The 22974-nt window shown below is 42.9% G+C and overlaps 3 protein-coding genes across 4 annotated transcripts in view; all 3 read left to right on the top strand.

Moving 5' to 3' along the window:
• Nucleotides 1–5937, top strand: part of LOC106561883 (spindlin-W) — a 28238-nt gene extending 22301 nt beyond the window's left edge. For both annotated transcript variants that reach the window (XM_014126172.3, XM_014126196.3), the window contains one exon: nt 278–5937. In XM_014126172.3, the coding sequence (XP_013981647.1) occupies nt 278–477 (200 nt within the window). In that variant the 3' untranslated portion in view covers nt 478–5937. The remainder of the gene's footprint in view (nt 1–277) is intronic.
• Nucleotides 5938–6167: 230 nt separating this feature from the next.
• LOC106561867 (nucleoredoxin-like protein 2) lies at nt 6168–7533 on the top strand. The gene is made up of 2 exons (XM_014126142.3): nt 6168–6719; nt 7083–7533. Exons 1-2 carry the CDS (start codon nt 6418–6420, stop codon nt 7252–7254), a joined length of 474 nt encoding a protein of 157 aa, XP_013981617.1. The 5' UTR covers nt 6168–6417; the 3' UTR covers nt 7255–7533.
• A 4032-nt stretch (nt 7534–11565) lies between these two features.
• Nucleotides 11566–22974, top strand: part of LOC106561858 (chondroitin sulfate N-acetylgalactosaminyltransferase 1) — a 37963-nt gene continuing 26554 nt past the window's right edge. Inside the window, exon 1 of the mRNA XM_014126129.3 lies at nt 11566–12052. The gene's annotated coding sequence lies outside the window, so the exon portion shown is untranslated. The remainder of the gene's footprint in view (nt 12053–22974) is intronic.

Here is a 22974-nt window from a genome sequence, read left to right as displayed (position 1 = left end):
GTGTGTACGAGTTTATGAACATTTTATAAGCACGTATGAGCCTTTATAATGTCTATATTTGCCTGATGACGGTGGGTTGCTTTTCATAATGATAACAGGCTACTTCTCTCTTCAAGATAAAAGCTTTGTGTTCTTCATTGTGCAGGTCTATCTTGTAAAAGAGATTAACCAGGTTGAATAAATAGATAGGTGAACATGTTTGAGTTTCCACTGATTTCCCATAAATGAATTACGTATGGCAAATAAACTTAAACTTGTGTTATTGTTTGTCTGTTAGATGACGCTACGCCTGCGGAGCGGGAGCCGGGGGAGGTGGTGGACAGTCTGGTGGGGAAACAGGTTGAGTACGCTAAAGAGGACGGCTCCAAACGAACTGGCATGGTCATCCACCAGGTGGAGGCCAAACCCTCCGTATACTTCATCAAGTTCGACGACGACTTCCACATCTATGTCTACGACCTGGTCAAGACCTCCTAAGGGCCACCTTTGACCCCTGACCCCTTTTCACACTACTGAGCCGAATCGAGCAGTGCTGGTCTGTTTACGCGTCCATCAACCATTGTTGAAAAGAACTGTGTGGGGAAAATATTTCATAGCGAGCCAGTATAGCCTGGTTCGGGTCAGCACGGTAGTGTGAAAAGGCTACTGGGTCGCTGGGCCCAGAGGACAGGAGGCCTGTCTGGGGAAGTTAACGATGGATGCGGAGGTTGTGGGGAAACTCTACCATGCAGGAAAGACGATCAACCACCACATCACCACATGGAACCTTATCTTATCCACCAATTTTCCCCAAATATCTCTTCAATATTTCATGCAAATACTTCTTTGAGATGTTAGACGGACAGCTGGATTGGATATTTCACTGAAGCCTTTGGATTTCTACTCATGAAACATCTCTGATTGCTCTAGTCAGAGAAGAAAAAGGGGGCACTGTGCATCTGAATTAGTGGCCACAATTTGTTTCGTCAACTGTCTATCCCCTGTAGTTGAGTGATCCTATGGATACATCCCATCAATCTCTAAGGGAAGGGACAGGGAAAAGATATCAAGCCTTATATTTGCACACTGTATATAAAGTTAGTTGGCATCTCATTTGATTTTTTTCAGTGATTTGATGACCAAACCAGTCATAGCAATGTATCTCCTATATATGTGTGAGTGTATGAGTTCTTGTGTTCATTTTTTTTTTTTGTACATGCAGTTCTGGAGACCCCTATCTTATAGTGGTCAGTAACTACAGTACTCGGGTTTGTTTGAGTTTCGTAGAATCATTCAAACCCTGACTATGATTACATTTGTTTATTTCTAATGTTGAAAGATATGCAACAACATATGCAGTGAGCAAAGAAATGTGTGGAAGTTATGAGAGGGAGGTGACCAGTGTTTTAAAAGGATACTTTGGGATTTTGGCAATGAGGGCCTTCATTTACTTCCCCAGAGTCAGATGAAGTCGTGGATACCATTTGTATCTGCATGCAGTTTGAAGGAAGTTGCTAACTAGCGCTAATGCAATTGCTAACTATCAAAGTATCCCTTTGATTCAAACGTTTTTTTCCCCCCAAGAACTTGTTTACTTTATACTGTATTTAATGTATATTCATAGAAAATAATAGTTTGATACTGATACAGATTTAGTTCTCACAGCACTAATTTCAAAAAATCTTCTTAGAGGATTTAAGAGCACTAGTTTGTTTTAGTTTTTTGGTCTGAAAGGACAATTATATGTTGATCATCTCAACAACACTATTCAAAAATGGTTAACCAGTGAGAGTGTTAATCTGTTGTCCTGAGAAAGATTTAGTTTAATATGCCTTGCCAAATCCCTCGACCCTTATAATTCATTATTCATTCATAATAACAGTAATAACTATTCAGATAATAATTGTTTATTGTTGTTCCTGTATTCATATGTTTACAACCGTTTGTTTTGTTTGGAAAATCTATTTTCGTTACTTTTTTACTTGTCATACGTTACTTAGAATCATCACATTCTTCTTGACCTCTGTGTTAAACACACTTTCTGTTTAATTGTCATAGTAACATTTTAGTCAACTGTTTTCTCATGCCTTTTAAAAACTGAAGACGGTATGGTAAAAGCACTGCAAAGTAAGACAATATTTAGAAGTGAAAATTCCATACCAGCTCCTCAAAAGTGTTCTAAATTCAGCAGTACCACTACAACAATAGTAGAGTGATTTTCGAAACATTTTCACACAACTGTTAATACACAAGAAGTATTCAAAACTTTAAATGCAACACCCACTTTATGGAGTGCATGAAATATTGTACTTGAGGAAAGGTTACTCGCCCTGAAAGATATTTTTATTTGCTGTGTGTGTGTGTGTGTGTGTGTGTGTGTGTGTGTGTGTGTGTGTGTGTGTGTGTGTAACCAAACTACATGTTCCACCAGATGACCTCTTAGTATGCTCCTTTAGGGTCGTTACCCCTGTTGTCAGAGAAACAGTGGGCAACTAAGTGGTCTAGAATCTCTAAGATACAGATGTTGTTAATTCGTTAGTAGCGTAAATGTTCCATGTGACTGTAACTCCCAACACTCCACTCCACCCTTACTGCTTTCTCCATGCCCTCCATGACACTAAAGCAGTGTATGTTCAGATGCAGTCTCCGAAGAGTGGTAGTACTGTTCTTTACAGTATTCTGCAGAGTAACAGAACAGATTAGCTGTTGTGACTGATTTTGAGATTAAGTCCCTCTGTTTGAGGAGTAGCTAATGCTTACTCTAGGTTATACACAAAGTATGACTGAATGGTAGCTTTAGAGATGGATAGAAAAACCTGAGAGTATGTATATCGGTTATAATAAAGATTATAATTTTAAGACCCCGTACAGTATAAAGCCCCTCTATATCAGAAAAGCTACCCACAAGTAAATATCCTTCTATAACCTTTTGTATTCCAAACCGCAAACTGATTTGTATTTTATGCAAGATGTCACCTTCAGAAAACAATTGAAAGTGTTCGATGAATTGGCCTTTCACACTTGCCTACTGTAGTACTGTACTGTGTTTGATGTCAGTTCATTGTGGGATAGAAAAACAGACCATTCTTTTTGCATGAGTAGCGAAAACAGAACTGTAAGTGGAAGTTAGTGTGAAAAGTGAAATGCATGTGTGTATCTCTCATTTTATTTAAGTTTTTCTATGATATGTTCAATGTGTTTCTTATCGTGACATTCCCTTTTTTTTTTGCATTTCTAAAGAAAAACAGTCATTTTTTGTATTCCATTCCATTTTTTACCCTGCTCCACTATAGGATCAAACTCACTGGTGTTGTATGTGGTGACAACAGAAGGGCCACAGGGTGGTGGTGTTACACAGTATTTGAGGGATTATATCTTTCGCATACAAAACTGATGTTGTCCAAAATAATTATTTCTATGTATCTCTTTTGAGTGCCACAAGGAAAATATGAACTCAAAGAAAAAGGCCTTATAAAATTGGTAGGGGTGGGGAAATGTTTATATATAAATATAGTATATATATGGTGTGTAAGTATATGCATGTGTGTGGGTGTATAAGGTAGGTAGCACATCTTAGTTACATATCCGAGGAATAAATAATGTACATAGACATTTTTCAGAAAAATACACTACAAAAGTATGTGGACACCCCTTCAAATTAGTGGATTCAGCTATTTAATCCACACCCGTTGCTGACAGGTGTATAAAATAGAGCACAAAGCAATGCAATCTCCATAGACAAACATTGGCAGTAGAATGGCCCGTACTGAGGAGCTCAGTGACTTTAAATGTGTCACCGTCATATGATGCCACCTTTCTAAGTCAGTTTGTCAAATTCTGGCCATGCTAGAGCTGCCCCGGGCAACTGTAAGTGCAGTTATTGTGAATTAGAAACGTTTAGGAGCAACAACGGCTCAGCCGCGAAGTGGTAGGCCACACAAGCTCACAGAGTGGGACCGCCGAGTGCTGATGCGCATAAAAAAAACGTCTGTCCTCGGTTGCAACACTCACTACCGAGTTCCAAACTGCCTCTGGAAGCAAGGTTAGCACAATAACTGTTTGTTAGGAGCTTCATGAAATGGATTTCAATGGCTGAGCAGCCTCACACAAGCCTAAGATAACCATGCGCAATGCCAAGCGTTGGCTGGAGTGGTGTAAAGCTTGCCGCCATTGGACATTCTCTGGAGAAACTAATCACGCTTCACCATCTGGCAGTCTGACGGACAAACCTGGCTTTGGCGGATGCCAGGAGAACGCAACCTGCCCGAATGCATAGTGCCAACTGTAAAGTTTGGTGGATGGGGAATAATGGGATGGGGCTGTTTTTCATGGTTTGGGCTAGGCCCATTAGTTCCAGTGAAGGGAAATCTTAATGGTACAGCATTCAATGACATTGTAGACGATTCTGTGCTTCCAACTTTGTGTCAACAGTTTGGGGAAGGCCCTTTCCTATTCCAGCATGGCAATGCCCCCGTGCACAAAGCGAGGTTCATACAGAAATGGTTTGTCTAGATCAGTGTGGAAGAACTTGACCGGCCTGCACAGAGCCATGACCTCAACCCTAATGAACACCTTTGGGATGAATTGGAACGCCGACTACGACAGCACTAATGTTCTTGTGGCTGAATGGAAGCAAGTCCCCACAGCAATGCAACATCTAGTAGAAAGCCTTCCCAGAAGAGTGGAGGCTGTTTTAGCAGCAAAGGGGGACCAACTCCATATTAATGCCTATGATTTTTGAATGAGATGTTCGATGAGCAGGTGTCCACATACTTTCGGGCATGTAGTGAATACACTGAACAAAAAATATAAATGCAACATGCAACAATTTAAAAGCTTTTACTGAGTTACTGTTCATGTAAGGAAACCAGTCAATATAAATCCATTCATTAGGCCCTAATCTATGGATTTCACATGACTGGGTAGGGGCACAGCCATGGATGGGCCTGGGAGGGCATAGGCCTTCCAACCCATTTGGGAGCCAGGCCCACCAACTGGGGAGCCAGGGCCCAGCCAATCAGAATTTGTTTTTCCTCACAAAGGGACTTTTTTAGAGACAGAAATACTCCTCAGACGATCCGACATGTGATCAAGCCGGATGTGGAGGTCCTGGGCTGGTGTCGTTACACATAGTCTGCGGATGTGAGGCAGCTTGAATGTACTGCCAAATTTTCTAAAAAGACAGTAGTAGAGATGGTAGAAATGGTAGAGAAATGGACATTACATTTTCTGGCAGCAGCTCTGGTGGACATACCTGCAGTTTGCTTACCAATTGCACGCCCCCTTAAAACTTGAGACATCTGTGGCATTGTGTTGTGTGACAAAACTGCACATTTTAGAGTGGACTTTTATTGTCCCCAGCACAAGGTGCACCTGTGTAATGATCATGCTGTTTAATCAGCTTCTTGAAATGCCACACCTGTCAGGTGGATGGATTATCTTGGCAAATGAGAAATGCTCAGTAACAGGGATGTAAACAAATTTGTGCACACAATTTTAGAGGAATACGCTTTTTGTACGTATATGGAACATTTCTGGGATCTTTTATTTCAGCTCATGAAACATGGGATCAACACTTTACATGTTGCGTTTATATTTTTGTTCAATATATATAATTAGGGTTTTGATCTCTCAGTTACACTTAATTGTGTTTAAAAAAAAATACAAACGATATGATTTATATGGCTCCTTTTGGATGCTGTTGCTCTTTAATAACTTTGTAAAATACAGTGCAATTGGATGGTTGCAGATACATGTAATGTATAGTTGATTCTTCATGTTCGTTGTTGTCTACTTGGCTTCTATTGACCGCATCATCTTTTATTGTTCTGAAGAATGTAGATAGTTAATTTGATTTGAATTTAGAGGTATACACACATTTAAAAACATGTACTTTTTATAATTATTATGTAAGTATCCATATAACATTTGAACAAATTAAAACTATGTGAAGTTGTATGTTGGTTTCTCTCTGTGGTTTCTCTCCTTTTAGAGATGACAGACTTTGGTATTTAACTTAAAGAAGTTTACTACCGTCATACTCTAGTCTAATAGATAGTATGTAATATTCATGAGGCTGTTTGTATTGTGTAAATATTACTGATTGTACCTTTAAATAGTTCTGTAGAGGACAGAGGACACTGATTGGCCTCGCGAGATGTCAATCAAATTGACCGTTTTTTTTTAGCCAACCAACAGCAGCAAGCGCCACACAGCAGAGTACAGTTTGTTATGACCAGGTTATGACAGGTCGTAAAGTGATACAAATAGTGATTGAACACTGAAAACTATGACAGTGTTGTACTTGGACGAGTGATTAAGCGTCTTGCTTCAAAGTAACGGTTCACGGCGAGTAAAGCTGCAACGGTAACCGTCCTGAACTGGTTTTGGCTACAGTTGCCTAGTTCGTTACTGTTGCGCGTGTTCTCAGACCCGACCATGGTGGACGTATTTGTTGGGAAAACTCTCCTCAATAAAGAAGGGGATCTTATAGACCCAGAAGAAGCTCTCAGGAATAAAGTAGTGGGAATATATTTTTCTGCCGGCTGGTGCCCGCCTTGTCGAGATTTCACCCCTATTCTATGCGATTTTTACACGGAACTTGTCGAGGAGAGCGAACCACCTGCACAGTTAGAAATCGTTTTCATATCTTCTGACAAGTCGAGTGATGATATGGTGGAGTATTATCATGACATGCACGGAGATTGGCTGGCCCTGCCTTGGACGGATCAATACAAACAGTAAATTCTTATGACTGTCTCATCTTTCATGTAGCTTATTCCCATTTTAGTTATTGGAAAGGGATATTATTGATAAACATGGTTGAACTGAATTTAGGCCTATATACTTCCCTCCACTGCCTAGCCATAGTACAGCGATTGTAAGCAACAGGCTTTGTAAGAGGTTTATGGGTCACCCTTTTGAGGGATTAGGTTTAAAAATAGGGCAATGTCTCTACCTGCCTGATGCGACAAGTGATTTGGAGCTCAGCAAGGCTAGCCTACTGTATTCCTCTGCTAGATTGGGCCCTGTATTTTGTATGGTATAATCCATATAGTTATAAAGTCATGATTATGCCCTGTGCTCTTCCACTTTCCCTTCAGTGATTTAAAGAAGAGATTCAATATCACAGCGGTCCCTAAGTTGGTGATTGTGAAGGAGAATGGAGACGTGATCACAGACAAGGGAAGGAAACAGATCCGGGACCAGGGACTAGCCTGCTTCAGGAGCTGGTTGGAGGTGGCCGAAGTGTTCCAGAACTTTAAAGCTTTATAGACATTCTAGAGTACATAATTATACATTATAGAGCACCTTCCTTCTTCTGACTTATAAAAACAATTATTTTTGAACAATAGTGGCAATACTAAACTTCTGCAATACAACAAAAATGTGGCTTTTTTTCTTAAATAGGCTTTTATAATACCAGCTACAATAGAAACAGTGAACAGACATGAGTGGCTTATATTTTCAGAATACATATTTTGAGGTGTTCGGCTATTTTTATATTTTGTTTTATATGACTTAAAATGCACAACAATTAAATCCTTTACTGTCTGTTTACAGTGTAGTTATTGTTGACTGTGGAGTCTTGTGTTGTTGTGTTATGTATGGAACATTCACGCCGCTGTCATTCCCCAGTGTGCCATTAGTATGCTTCTAGGAAAGCCCATAGGATAGTATTTCCACCTTAGCTAATACACCTGAGTCTCGCTCCTCATTGCCTTTGCACCTCTTTGCATTTAAGCATCATTTTGTTTTACTTGTAAATTGGCAAGCGCCTCAACTTTGATTATGATAGTCTAGTCACTCAGCACACATCCCAGTCTCTGTAGATTTGATTGTTTTTAAGGTTACCTAAGGGCCTTGTTGTAATCATGCAAAGCAGGCTCCAGAGATTCTATCATGACAAATCATGTTGATGTACGTGAATTGAATAATGTCCTCTTGATGACTGTAAACGAACAAGGTAATGCTAATATCTTTGCACTTTATTTCAGTGATTTTATGGCAAGTTCACTTAATACCTCAAGATGTCGCCATAGGCTCACCTATGAGGCTACATCCTCAGCTATAGATTGTTTGAAACAGCACTACCTCTCATTCCCTCCTAGTTGAATGTTTTTCAACCTTATTTTGTGAGAACATTTATTGGAAACAATGTCCTTTTAAAATAATATTTTGAGAGAGTTGCTATTGCAGTATGTCAAACAGGAAAACTATAGTTTAAGGGGGATTTGACCAAATGTTAAGCTGAATTTGACTCTTTGAAGTAAATGAGGCTTTACAAATTGGAGGAATTTTGTGTTAAACAAATCTCTCAAAATGCTATAGGCATAGCCCTTGCTAAGTAAGCTCCTCCCCTCCGATTACATTATGGTCTGACTGAAATACTGCCTATATAGTGCTGAGTGGGACATTCGGTCTTCGGGTAAATATTTTGCAATAATGGGGAATTATGTTGAATCTGTGGAAGAAACTTGCCGTCCTTACTCAACTGAAGTGCCTTTAGGTCATCGTCTTGACCATGAAAAAGTATATTTGGGCTTTGATGAAAGTTTTTTTTTGTCAAGGTGGGCAACAGGTGATCAGAGCTACCTTTAGACCTTGTTCACCGGTCCAAGAGCTGCTCTATGTAACTGTAGCGAGCTGCCACCAATTTAGTCATTAAAGAGGCTTGAACTAGTGAGCATATGATTACAGGGTGAGCTCACACCTGTGCCATATAGGTCAAGACCTCTTGGCAGAGGCCATAGTTTGCTCATGTAGGCTTCCGCGAAGCTATAGTCTTACCAGGTATGAGGCAAAGAGTCCCTCCGATGCTAGACAAAACTGACAATATACGATATTGTTTAGCTCTTCTTGATGGGACCATGATATATCACTTTGCCCAGAGAGCAAACTAAAACCCCTTCGGCTGTTTGACCAGTTTACACTGCTTGAATGCATGGCACACAATCACGTGCGCTGTCCTCAGAGTATGCGCAGACCAGCTGGCTGGAGTGTTTACGGACATATTCAATCTCTTTCTGTCCCAGTCTGCTGTCCCCACTTGCTTCAAAATGTCAACCATTGTTCCTGTACCCAAGAAAGCAAAGGTAACTGAACTAAATGACTATCGCCCCGTAGCACTCACTTCTGTCATCATGAATTGCTTTGAGAGGCTTTTTTTTTGCTTCTTAATTGTTTTTATTTAACCTTTACTTAACTAGGCAAGTCAGTTAAGAACAAATTCTTACTGACAATGAGAGGCTAGTTAAGGATCATATCACCTCTAACCTGACACCCTAGACCCAATTCAATTTGCTTTCCGCCCCAATAGATCCACAGACAACGTAATCGCAGTCACATTGCACACTGCCCGATCCCATCTGGACCAGAGGAATCTATGTAAGAATGCTCTTCATTGACTATAGCTCAACATTCAACACCATAGTACCCTCCAAGCTCCTCATTAAGCTCGGGGCCTGGGTCTGAACCCGGCCCTGTGCAACTGGGTCCTGGACTTTCTGACGGGCCGCCCCCAGGTGGTGAAGGTAGGAAACAACACCTCCACTTCGCTGATCCTCAACACGGGCCCATAAGGGTGCGTGTTCAGCCCCCTCCTGTAGTACCTGTTCACCCATGACTGCGTGGCCACGCATACCTCCAACTCAATCATGAAATTTGCAGATGACACAACAGTAGTAGGCCTGATTACCAAAAATGATGAGACAGCCTACAGGGAGGAGGTGAGGGCCCTGGGAGAGTGGTGCCAGGAAAATAACCTCTAACTCAACATCAACAAAACAAAGGAGCTGATCGTGGACTTCAGGAAACAGCAGAGGGAGCACGTCCCTATCCACATTGACGGGACCGCAGTGGAGAAGGTGGAAAGCTTCAAGTTCCTCGGCGTACATATCACTGACGATCTGAAATGGTCCACACACACAGACAGTGTGATGAAGAAGTCGCGACAGCGCCTCTTCAACCTCAGGAGGCTGAAGAAATTTGGCTTGCCCCTAAAAGCCTCACAGACTTTTACATATGCACAACTGAGAGCATCCTATCGGGCTGGATCACCACCTGGTATGGCAACTGCACCGCCCGCAACCGCAGGGCTCTCCAGAGGGTGGTGCGGTCTGCCCAACGCATTACCGGGGACAAACTACCTGCCCTTCAGGACACCTACAGCACCCAATATCACAGGAAGACCAAAAAGATCATCAAGGACATCAACCACCCGAGCCACTGCCTGTTCACCACGCTATCATCCAGAAGGCGAGGTCAGTACAGGTGCATCAAAGCTGGGGCCGAGAGACTGAAAAACAGCTTCTATCTCAAGGCCATCAGTCTGTTAAATAGCCATCACTAGCCGGCTTCCACACTGTTACGCAACCCTGCACCTTAGAGGCTGCTGCCCTATATACATAGACTTACTGCTTTACTCATCTCATATGTATATACTGTATTCTATTTTACTGTATTTTAGCCAGTGCCACTCCGACATTGCTCAATCTAATATTATATATTTCTTAATTCCATTATTTTACTTTTAGATTTGTGTGTATTGTTGTGAATCATTTTAGATACTACTGCACTGTTAGATACTGCTGCACTGTTGGATCTACGAACACAAGCATTTCGCTACACCCACAATAACATCTGCTAAATATGTGTATGTGACCAATAACACTTGATTTGATTTGCTCGAGTCAGACTTCCCAAGTATCCAAATGAACTGTCTGACCGCAACCACTGCTCTGAGACCTGTTCTCAGTGTGCTTCGAGACACAGCCAGTGGGATTGTGTGAGTGGTGAGTGCAGCCCTGATGAATAAACCACTATTTGGTAGCGGCGGAAGTGGTTTTCATACCGCTGCTCAGCTCCGCTTCTAAACAGCATTGTCAACAGATCAGAGTTGCAACAGGAGGACCTCAGTACTTCCTTTTCTTAATTGACAAGAGACTCGTATTACCGAAAATAATGGACCTGATATTGGGACCAAAAAGGATTAGGCTTTTATCCATAAAATTGATCTTGATTTATTTCCACATGCATGTTAGCCAAGAACAGTAGGCCTACGTTTGATATTTCACCACCACAGTTTTACTTGTTCATACTAGATCAAAGGACAGAATTGAGTGTGGAGCGCTTTATAGCATGCTTGTGTGTCAGGGGCGTTTCTCAACTTTCATCTCCCCGATTTCTTCACATGGGATTGTCAAGTCTATTTCAGGGCCAGACCAAATAAGATACAGCACAAATTACACAACTGAAATTGTTCATAGACAAATCCAGATCCACATGTCTAATACATTTAGAGATTCAATCAAATAAGACTACTTTCCTGCTGGCCTGTGTATGAACAACCTGGTCTCAGACAATTTCGTATTATTCTGTAAGTAAATCCGTGACACTCCATTTAATATGATATGTTACGTTTCGTATGGTAGGCCTATGTATTACTTTGTGGATGTTCATCACCCATTTCCATGGTATGTTATGAATTACGTACAATAGGGGAAGGGTTAGCTAACATGCGAAATAAAGAAAAAGTACTAAGTAGTTGAAAAGTTGCTAATTTGTTAAAATGCTAAAGTTGTCTGCGATGACATTTGAACCCGCAACCTTTGGGTTGCTAGAATGTTCAGGTTATATGCCTACCCATCCACTCTGACCAACTAACCTACTTTAGTATTTGCTCTAACAATCTGTTTTATGTAACCATACCAAACTTACTTTATCACACTAATTTGAGTGTACCGGATTTATGTTTACTATGTTAAGTCTAGTCTATGAGACCAGGCTGGTATGAAAGCCAGCAGTGTTTCTTATGCTAATAGTGCTGAATCAGGTAACAACACATCCATTATGTGAGTTGCTAGAGGAGAGGCGGAGGAATCACCGGGGCGGACTCGTGGATCCTGTTCTTGTCAGAGTTGACATACACACACACACACACACACACACTCTCTTTAAGCTCGTGTTCACGGACTCAGGAGCTCGAAGACCGGTCCAGGTTTGGATACCGCACCGTGCGCCTCAGCGAACCCCTCCGCTGGAATTAAGAGAAATGGATGAATGAAACCGAAAGGTACGTAGAAATTACAAGGATTATTGTTAAATCTTGTCTGTCTAAAGCGTGAGATTGCGATGCTGTGGGTAAGTAGGATACACTTTGAGAGTTGCGGTTGATATGAGCACATGTTGCCATGTACACATAATTAACTGTTCACATTAGGACGTTTAGAGTCTACTTGAGTGTAAGATTTGGTGAGGAAATTGTTTCAGTTTTAACTAGTCAGTTCAGCCATTTCATTTCAATTTGTAAAATTATTTGCTGTGTGTGTGTGTGTGTGTGTGTGTGTGTGTGTGTGTGTGTGTGTGTGTGTGTGTGTGTGTAAAGAGAGGAGACTCCTTGAATAATGGTGTCTTATTCATTTGGACGGGATAGTGGGATGTTTATTTTTTTTTAAACGATGGATAATATTGGGAAGAGAATGGACTAATATAATATGGATAGGCTGGAGTGGAAATGGGATTGTGTCTAATGAGATGAAAGAGGGTAGTGTTGGAATGAGATGAGACAGTATCCTACTCTCACTTCTAAGCTAGGATGGAAGGGGTTTAGTGAAGAGGAGCGTTGTGCACGGTTCTCTCATGTTAATAGACATCATAATGACACATTCTCTTCGGTGGGAGAGACAGACGGGCGCTCTGACTTAGAGGCATTATGTTGCAACGCTCCTACCTTTTCTTGTGTGACTAGAAACTGTCGATGGTACCACAGGTTACCTATTACCTCTCTCTCTCTCTCTCTCTCTCTCTCTCTCTCTCTCTCTCTCTCTCTCTCTCTCTCTCTCTCTCTCTCTCTCTCTCTCTCTCTCTCTCTCACACACACACACACACGGGGAGAGAGTGATGAAGTGTAAATCAATAACTGAACAGGGAGAGGACATGATTTCAATTAGTTTTGTGCGCAGTCATGCACCCACATACATTCAGTGCATCCGGAAAGTATTCAGACCCCTTCACTATTTCCACATTAGGTTACGTTTCAGCCTCATTCTAAAATAGATTTTTGTGTTTGTTTTCTCATCCTCAACACACAATACCCCATAATGACAGAGCGGGAAAAGGTTTTTAAAATTTGACAAATGTATAAAAACATTTTTTTTAATCACATTTACATAAGTGTTCAGACCTTTTACTCAGTACTTTGTTGATGCACCTTTGGCAGTGATTACAGCCTTGAGTCTTCTTGGGTATGATGCTAGAAGCTTGGCATGCCTGTATTTGGGGAGTTTCTCCCATTCTTCTCTGCAGATCCTCTCAAACTTTGTCAGGTTGGCTGGGGATAGCTGCACAGCTATTTTCAGGTCTCTCCAGAGATATTCGATCAGGTTTAAGTCCAGGCTCTGGCTGGGCCACTCAAGGACATTCAGAGACTTGTCCCAAAGCCACTCCTGCGTTGTCTTGGCTGTGTGCTTAGGGTCGTTGTCCTGTTGGAAGGTGAACCTTCGCCCCAGTCTGAGGTCCGCTCTGGTGCAGGTTTTCATCAAGGATCTCTCTGTACTTTGCTCCGTTCATCTTTCCCTCGATCCTCCCAGTCCCTGCCACTGAAAAACATCCTCATAGCATGATGCTGCCACCACCATGCTTCACCGTAGGGATGTTGCCAGGTTTCTTCCAGACATGACGCTTGGCATTCAGGCCAAAGAGTTCAATCTTGGTTTCATCAGACCAGAGAATCTTGTTTCTCATGGTCTGACAGTCCTTTAGGTACCTTTTTAGTAAACTCCAAGCGGGCTGTCATGTGCCTTTTACTGAGAAGTTGCTTTTGTCTGGCTGCTCTACCATAAATGCCTGATTGGTAGAGTGCTGCAGAGATGGTTGTCCTTCTGGAAGGTTCTCTCATCTCCTCAGAGGAACTCTGGAGCTCTTTGAGAGTGACCATCAGGTTCTTGGTCACCTCCCTGACCAAGGCCCTTCTCCCACGATTGCTCAGTTTGGCAGGGCAGCCAGCTCTAGGAAGAGTCTTGGTGATTCCAAACTTCTTCCATTTAAGAATGATGGAGGCCACTGTGTTCTTGAGGACCTTCAATGCTGCATAAATGTTTTGGTACCCTTCCCCAGATTTGTGCCCTGACACAATCCTGTTTCTGAGCTCTACACACAATTCCTTCCACCTCATGGCTTGGTTTTTGCTCTGACATGCACTGCCAACTGTGGGACCTTATATAGACAGGTGTGTGCCTTTCCAAATCATGTCCAATCACAGGTGGACTGCAATCAAGTTGTAGAAACATCTCAAGGATGATCAATGGAAACAGGATACATCTGAGCTCAATTTCAAATGGTCTGAATACTTATGTAAATAAGGTATTTCTGTTTTTTATTTTTAATAAATTTACAAGCATTTCTAAAAAACAGTTTTTCCTTTGTCTTTATGGGGTATTGTGTGTAGGGGAAAATAATAATTTTAGAATATGGCTGTAAGGTGACAGGCACTGTACATACACACTCATCCAGCCAGCCCACCCGCCTCTTGTCATGCTAAATTCTGATGACAATTGGGGAGATTAGCAGTGAAAGATTAAAGTCGTGAGAGACTAAAGTGTCAGTATTTGGGTTGTTTCACCACAGATGAACCACATCACAACATCAGATCTCCTATAGCCTATAGCCGCAACTCTGCTCTCTTACAATTCAACCACTTGATTTGAATCAGGAAAGTTGGGGTTAAGTCCCTCACTGCTAAAATATTTGTCCATAAAAAAATCCTGTTGTTTTCTAAACCATAAAAAACCCAACTGGGATTGATTGAAAAGTGTTTTTTTATGAAGGATATAGTCAAACATTTTAACTATGAGCACTGGCAGTCAAAACTCAGCCATATACTATTTTCCTTAGTAGTGTCAGACCCCACGCTGTAGCAGTGAAATGACTAGTAGTCACTTGCCAAACATACACTACATGGCCAAAAGTATATGGAGACCCCTTCAAAATTGTGGATTTGGCTATTTCAGCCAAACCTGTTGCTGACAGGTATATAAAATCGAGCACACCGGCATGCAATCTCCATAGACAAACACTGGCAGTAAAATAGTCCGTACTGAAGACCTCAGTGACTTTCAACGTGGCACTGTCATAGGATGCTACCTTTCCAACAAGTCAGTTCGTCAGATTTATCCCCTCTTAGAGCTGCCCCGGTCAAGTGCTGTTATTGTGACGCCTCTGGAAGCAATGTCAGCACAAGAACTGTTCATCGGGAGCTTCGTGAAATGGGTTTCCATGGCCGAGCAGACGCAGATCCCCGTGCGCAATGCCAAGTGTCAGCTGGAGTGGCGTAAAGCTCATTGCCATTGGACTCTGGAGCAGTGGAAACGTGTTCTCTGGAGTGATGAATCACTCTTCACCATCTGGCAGCCAACGGATGAATCTGGGTTTGGCGGATGCCAGGAGAATGCACACTGGCAACTATTACGTTTTGGTGGAGGAGGAATAATGGTCTGGGGCTGTTTTTCATTGTTCGGGCTAGGCCCCTTAATTCCAGTGAAGGGAAATCTTAAAGCTACAGCATACAATGACATTCTAGACGATTCTGTGCTTCCAACCTTGTGTCACAGTTTGGGGAAGGCCCTTTCCTGTTTCAGCATGGCAATGCCCCCGTGCACAAAGTATGGTAACGCCCCCGTGCACAAAGTGAAGTCCATACAGAAATGGTTTGTCGAGATTGGTCTGGAAGAACTTGACTGGCCTGCACAGAGCCCTAACCTCAACCCAATCAAACACTTTTGGGATGAATTGGAACTCCGACTGCGAGCCAGGCCTAATCACCCAACATCAGTGCCGACCTCGCTAATGCTCTTGTGGCTGAATGGAAGCAAGTCCCCGCAGCAATGTTCCAACATCTAGTGGAAAGCCTTCCCAGAAGTGTGGAGGCTGTTATAGCAGCAAAGGGGGACCAACTCTATATTAATGCCCATGATTTTGGAATGAGATGTTCAACGAGCCATGTAGTATATGTTGTCCACTTAACTTTCTGTTTAGGAGGGTATGATTTACCTTAGTGAGATTGTCAATACAACAATACATTATATGTCTGCATCTGTGTGTGAGTCCATTGTCCATCTGTTAGAGATGTTCTGTTGTTTACTCTGTGAAATATTCACTAGTTAGTCCTTTACTGGCCTGCTGGTGGTGCTGATGTGACTTTTTGCTCATGTTACACAGATCAGGTGTCAGTCATCCTCTCTCTGAAGTACAGTCCATCTCTGAAGTACAGTCCACTGATATACACTCAATCGGCAGTTTATTAGGTACACCACCCTGTTCAAGAATATAATTCCCTCCTACAGACAGTAAGTCATGTAGCTATGGCTTGCTATATAAAGCAAGCAGACAGGCATCGAGGCATTCAGTTACTGTTCGATGGAATGTTAGACTGGGCAAAATGAGTAACCTAAGCGACTTTGAGCGTGGTTCCAGTATCTCAGAAACGGCTGGCCTCCTGGGCTTTTCCCACACAACCGTGTCTATGGTTTACTGAGAATGGTGTGACAAACAAAGCCAGCGGCAGTCCTGTGGGCGAAAACAGCTTGTTAATGAAAGGTCGAAGGAGAATGGCAAGAATCGTGCAAGCTAACAGGCATACCAAATAGACAAATAGCGGTGCAGTACAAGAGTGGCGTGCAGAACGGCATCTCAGAACGCACAACTCGTTGGTCATTGTCACGGATGGTCTATTGGAGCAGGCGACCACACCGGGTTCAACTCCTATCAGCTAAAAACAAGAAGAAGAGGCTCCAGTGATCACCAACACTGGACAATTTGAGGAGTGGAAAAACATTGCCTGGTCCGACGAATCTTGGTTCCTGTCATGGCTCCTCCTCTGCAGTGCAGGGGTGGTTCCCCCTGCAGGCAGAGGAGGGTCGTTAGTGATTGCAGCTGGTGTGATTGGAGCCACCTGGGCTCAGGGTATTTAACCAACTGCTCCACTAACCTCTGTCTGGTCTGGCTGGTCTGGCTCCTCGCTGAGCTTCTGGCTCGCTGGGCTTGCTCACTCTTTCTCCCTGCTCCTCCAGGTATGATCCGGTTTTGTTTGTTCCTTTGTAGATGTATTTAGTTTCCACTCAGTCATGTTTACACATACATATTCACGCATCCATGCACCTTACATACACCTTACATTATGACATTTCCACACCTCATTCCTTTTTCTTTGTTTATAGTTAATAGTTTTGTTTTATAATAAAGAACGTTTTGAATTGGCCTATACCAGTTGTCGATGTCCTCTCATTTTTGCCACAGGCTATGAGCCGGCCTGTGGCATGCGTCATGCTGATGGCAGAGTCAGGATTTGACATAAGCAGCATGAGTCCATGGCTCCATCCTGCCTGATGTCAACAGTACAGGCTGGTGGTGGTGGGGTAATGGTGTGGGGAATGTTTTCCTGGCACACGTTAGGTCCCTTGCCACCAATTGAGCAACATTTTCATGCCCCAAAGAAATCAGGCTGTTCTGTAGGCAAAGGGGGATCCAACACGGTACTAGATGGGTGAACCTAATAAACTTAGTCCCAAATGGCACCGTATTCCCTATGAAGTGCACTACTTTTGACCAGGGCCAAATGGGTAGTAGTGCACTATATAGGCATTAGGGTGCCATTTGGAATATACTTTATGAGTCCATCTGGCCAGTGTGATTTATCACGTGTTCATGATGATCATGTAATATCTCAGAAGTAATGTGATCTCCACAGAGATATGTCTCCATAATGACCAGATATCAGAGAATGAGTCGCCCTCATCGACCCAGCTCCACACACACACACACACACACCAGCCCTGGCCACATACACTAACTCCACCTCTCATTGTATTATGTTACCAGTCAAGTGCACATGTATTCACACTGGCTCCATTCACTGATCCTATTCCAAGATCAGTGAATGGAGGCTGGCATTGCTGGCCAAGGTATTACACCATTTTCTTGGAAATGGTCGCTGGAATCTGCCAGTTTGTGCGTGGGTGTGATCTTGCGTGCAGCGTGCATGTCTTTGAGTGTCATACAGCCATGCCATCTGTGCAGATAAGGAGGCTAGATGGTCATGCTGGATGAGCTCATCTGTTTTCAGCCAATCATTGGACATGGGTGGTGAGTGCCAAGGCACTGAGGGCAGGACACACACATTTGGTACACGTATAGTATCACTGAAAACTATAGGCTGTCACAAGCACCTCCCCAACCTCCTGCCCCTCTGAGTGTCAGTGACGATGGGATAGGAAGTTGATCATCTAGACTAGGGCAGGGGTATTCAACTCTTACCTTACGAGGTCCGGAGCCTGCTGGTTTTCTGTTCTACCTGATCATTATTTGCACTCACCTGTTGTCCCAGGTCTAAATCAGTCCCTGATTAGAGGGGAACAATGAGAAAATGCAGTGGAACTGGCTTTGAGGTCTAGAGTTGAGTTTGAGGGGACTAGGGGAACAACATGATCTTGCTACGCTAAGAACCCACTAATAAACTAAAAATAGTTGTCTGGTTGAAGAACATAGGAAGGAAGTAAATACCCTTTTTAAGACACTAGTTTAACCAAAAGACAGCAGGATGTGGGGTTTGAATCCCAGAGACACTGAAATCAAGCCCAGCTATCCCTTCTCACACATTATTTAAACAGTTATAATTATAGGGATGGATTTTGCGCAGTATTAAAAACATTGTGACTTTTTAATTGTGATGTACTAAGGATGTGCCCTCTAATTTTCCTCGTCTGTGAATTGTTTTATGAAAGGCAATTTTATAGTGTTTATGGTTCAAGTACCATTGTTTAGGCAAATATAGATTAGTACTTATGAAAAGTATTTGACCACTTTCTAATTTTGTCTACTTTTGCATATTGTTGATACGGAATGTTATCAGATCTTCAACCAAAACCTAATATTAGATAAAGGGAGCCTACTTTTTCACAGCAATGTACATGCAGAACTAATTGCACTATTTGTAGTACCTATAAAGACATAGCCTAGTTGAGAGAAGTTGTGAGCATCTGGAAGAATGTGAAAGCACACAGTGAATGTTTCAATACCCAGGTATAATGTTATGTTCTCTTTGTGTTTACTAAGTATAGGGTATAGGTCTACCATTTGAAATACTTTGTGACTTTGTTGTATGTCAAGGTGTGCTTTTGTGTGTACTGTACATCGATAGAGAGATGGAGTGTGTAACTGAGAGATGTGTTTAGTGTGTAGCAGAACAGATGGGGTTTTTTTAAGAGCCGAGTGGGCCAGATGGTGGGTAGGGTAGGCTAGGATACGGCTTGGGTCTGGCACTGAGGAAACCAGCTATCAGTAAGCCTAATCAAGGGGAAGGAGAATCACCTGAGGGCCAGAGGAACATCAAAAAGCCCCTTCTCTACCTCTAACCCTCTTCTCTCTATACATCACTCTACCTCTAGCTCTCTTTCGGCCCGGCAGCCCCACCTGGAGCTTTTCCTGTATGTCACAGTAGAACATCCTCCTTTTACCACGACCAGTTCAGACCGATTCGCTGTAAAAGCCTATGTACGTTCCCTAAGGGAAAATAACAGAAGAAATACAGAGATCACAGAGTATTTTTAATAGGGTCAGAAGCATGCCTTGTGGTGTGTTTCTGTGGTTAATTGTCTTGTTTTTAGTGATTATAGACCGACCGCTGCTTATGCCTTACGGGGGTGTATGTAACGAATGCATCTTGTTGAAATTATCGCTATGGTCAATTTTTGTACATTCTAGATTCATATACACTGCTCAAAAAAATAAAGGGAACACTTAAACAACACAATGTAACTCCAAGTCAATCACACTTCTGTGAAATCAAACTGTCCACTTAGGAAGCAACACTGATTGACAATAACTTTCACATGCTGTTGTGCAAATGGAATAGACAACAGGTGGAAATTATAGGCAATTAGCAAGACACCCCCAATAAAGGAGTGGTTCTGCAGGTGGGGACCACAGACCACTTCTCAGTTCCTATGCTTCCTAGCTGATGTTTTGGTCACTTTTGAATGCTGGCGGTGCTTTCACTCTAGTGGTAGCATGAGACGGAGTCTACAACCCACACAAGTGGCTCAGGTAGTGCAGCTCATCCAGGATGGCACATCAATGCGAGCTGTGGCAAGAAGGTTTGCTGTGTCTGTCAGCGTAGTGTCCAGAGCATGGAGGCGCTACCAGGAGACAGCCCAGTACATCAGGAGACGTGGAGGAGGCCGTAGGAGGGCAAAAAAACAGCAGCAGGACCGCTACCTCCACCTTTGTGCAAGGAGGAGCAGGAGGAGCACTGCCAGAGCCCTGCAAAATGACCTCCAGCAGGCCACAAATGTGCATGTGTCTGCTCAAACGGTCAGAAACAGACTCCATGAGGGTGGTATGAGGGCCCGAAGTCCACAGGTGGGGGTTGTGCTTACAGCCCAACACCGTGCAGGACGTTTGGCATTTGCCAGCGAACACCAAGATTGGCAAATTCGCCACTGGCGCCCTGTGCTCTTCACAGATGAAAGCAGGTTCACACTGAGCACGTGACAGACATGACAACGTCTGGAGACGCTGTGGAGAACGTTCTGCTGCCTGCAACATCCTCCAGCATGACCGGTTTGGCGGTGGGTCAGTCATGGTGTGGGGTGGCATTTCTTTGGGGGGCCGCACAGCCCTCCATGTGCTCGCCAGAGGTAGCCTGACTGCCATTAGTTACCGAGATGAGATCCTCAGACCCCTTGTGAGACCATGTGCTGGTGCAGTTGGCCCTGGGTTCCTCCTAATGCAAGACAATGCTAGACCTCATGTGGCTGGAGTGTGTCAGCAGTTCCTGCAAGAGGAAGGCATTGATGCTATGGACTGGTCCGCCCATTCCCCAGACCTGAATCCAACTGAGCACATCTGGGACATCATGTCTCGCTCCATCCACCAACGCCACGTTGAACCACAGACTGTCCAGGAGTTGGCGGATGCTTTAGTCCAGGTCTGGGAGAAGATCCCTCAGGAGACCATCCGCCACCTCATCAGGAGCATGCCCAGGTGTTGTAGGGAGGTCATACAGGCACGTGGAGGCCACACACACTACTGAGACTCATTTTGACTTGTTTTAAGGACATTACATCAAAGTTGGATCAGCCTGTAGTGTGGTTTTCCACTTTAATTTTGAGTGTGACTCCAAATCCAGACCTCCATGGGTTGATAAATTGGATTTCCATTGATTATTTTTGTGTGATTTTGTTGTCAGCACATTGAACTATGTAAAGAAAAAAGTATTTAATAAGATTATTTCTTTCATTCAGATCTAGGATGTGTTGTTTAAGTGTTCCCTTTATTTTTTTGAGCAGTATATTTAGAGACGCACGTGGGTACACACACACACACACACACACAGTCACACATTGAACTACTGTTTGTACATTTTGAGACTGCCACAGAATCATACCTCAAATACTTCACAGAGGAGAAAAAGAAGGCTGTCAGAAGCCCTCCCTCCCTCCCAAACCTCTCTTCTCTGTTTCAGGAGTTATTTCTCCTGCATAACTGGGACTGCTGTCTGGGAATGGGCCAGAAACATGTCACTATTTATAATACACAATCTTCCCTCTCCCAGGTACATGTAAATAGTTTGACGTAGCCCCAGTATGTTTAACATTTTTACATTTGACTAATTTAGCAGACACCCTTACAGTAGTAGGTGCATTCATTTTCATATTTTTTTTCCTTCATACTGGTCCCCCGTGGGAATCGAACCCACAACCCTGGTGTTGCAAGCGCCATGCTCTACCAACTGAGCTATCAAGACACGCACACCACCACCTCCCACCCACAGAACGGAGAGCACAGTTCCACGCCACTCCACCACCAATGTAGCCAGGATGCCGCTCTAACGGGGGGGCGTCGCGTCTGTGTCAAAACCAGATGCCCTTAGCGTTGAACACAGGAGGCGTCTCAATCTGATCTTCGCCCGCCCGACTCGCCACCTCACCTCGCTCTCTTTTCTGTCGTTCCCTCTTTTCCCTCGCTCGCACTCTATCAATCTGTTTTTCCTCTGTCTGTCTGTCTCTCTCTTTATCTGTTTCTGTCTATCAGAGTGAATGCAAGTCCTCTGAGAGGAAAACTACACCATTTATCATAGCTCAGTCTGTTATATCCAATCGCTGCACTTCTGCATTTTTACATTTGTATACAAGCGTTTATAAATATTTATAAACACTGTTTGCGTAATGATCATATAATGATTCAGATTTAGCCACTGTGTAATTAAAGATTCTGCATAAACATGAATCTGGCTTTACTGCTCCAAAGGAACAAACCAATCACTCTTATAGTCATGCATATACAGGAAGAGAGTCAGAAACATGAGCAGAAGTAACAGCAGTAACTGTAAGACAGAACTCACTGTGGTGCGTAACTATTTATGCACAACAGCACAAATCAGAGGTGACTAAACTCATGTAAACTGTATCACCACAGTTACTTCTCTCTGATTGGACAGTGACCACTGCTGAGATGAGACGTGCCAAAATGGAAAAAAAGGCACATCATTTCCTGACTGCAATACAATGCCAGTTTGTTTTACTTCAGTTGGAAATTAAGTCAAGACTTATAGGTTGGCTCAGTTGACAAATTACCCGAGGTCTCAGAAGTAGAAGTAGATGTTAGGCGTTCTTTAGATGTTACTTTTCAAAATTATCTTACGTGAGTTTCACATGAGGGTTACATTGTACTAAATGTAGATAGAATCAGTATGATGATGGTGTAATTTAATAATAAATCATCATTTAATTATGAATGTTAGAGAAGAACACGTCATCCCATAATATGATTTAGAGGTTACATATTGTGGTATGACAACCCTGTCCATTCCCTTGGGGAGTTAAATGACAACCAGTGAATCTATCCATTGACAGAGTCAGTGGTTTGGCTGTGAGTCACCATTCATTCAGTCTCTCCTCCCAACCCCAGTCCCTGGCTCTGTGGGGTGGGAATCTCTGTGCT

The sequence above is a fragment of the Salmo salar genome, chromosome 01 (genome assembly GCF_965601325.2).
Source record: "Salmo salar chromosome 01, fSalSal1, whole genome shotgun sequence".
NCBI classification, from domain to species: Eukaryota; Metazoa; Chordata; class Actinopteri; order Salmoniformes; family Salmonidae; genus Salmo; species Salmo salar.
Note: the sequence above shows the minus strand (reverse complement) of the source record. Positions and strands in the feature narration are given on the sequence as shown.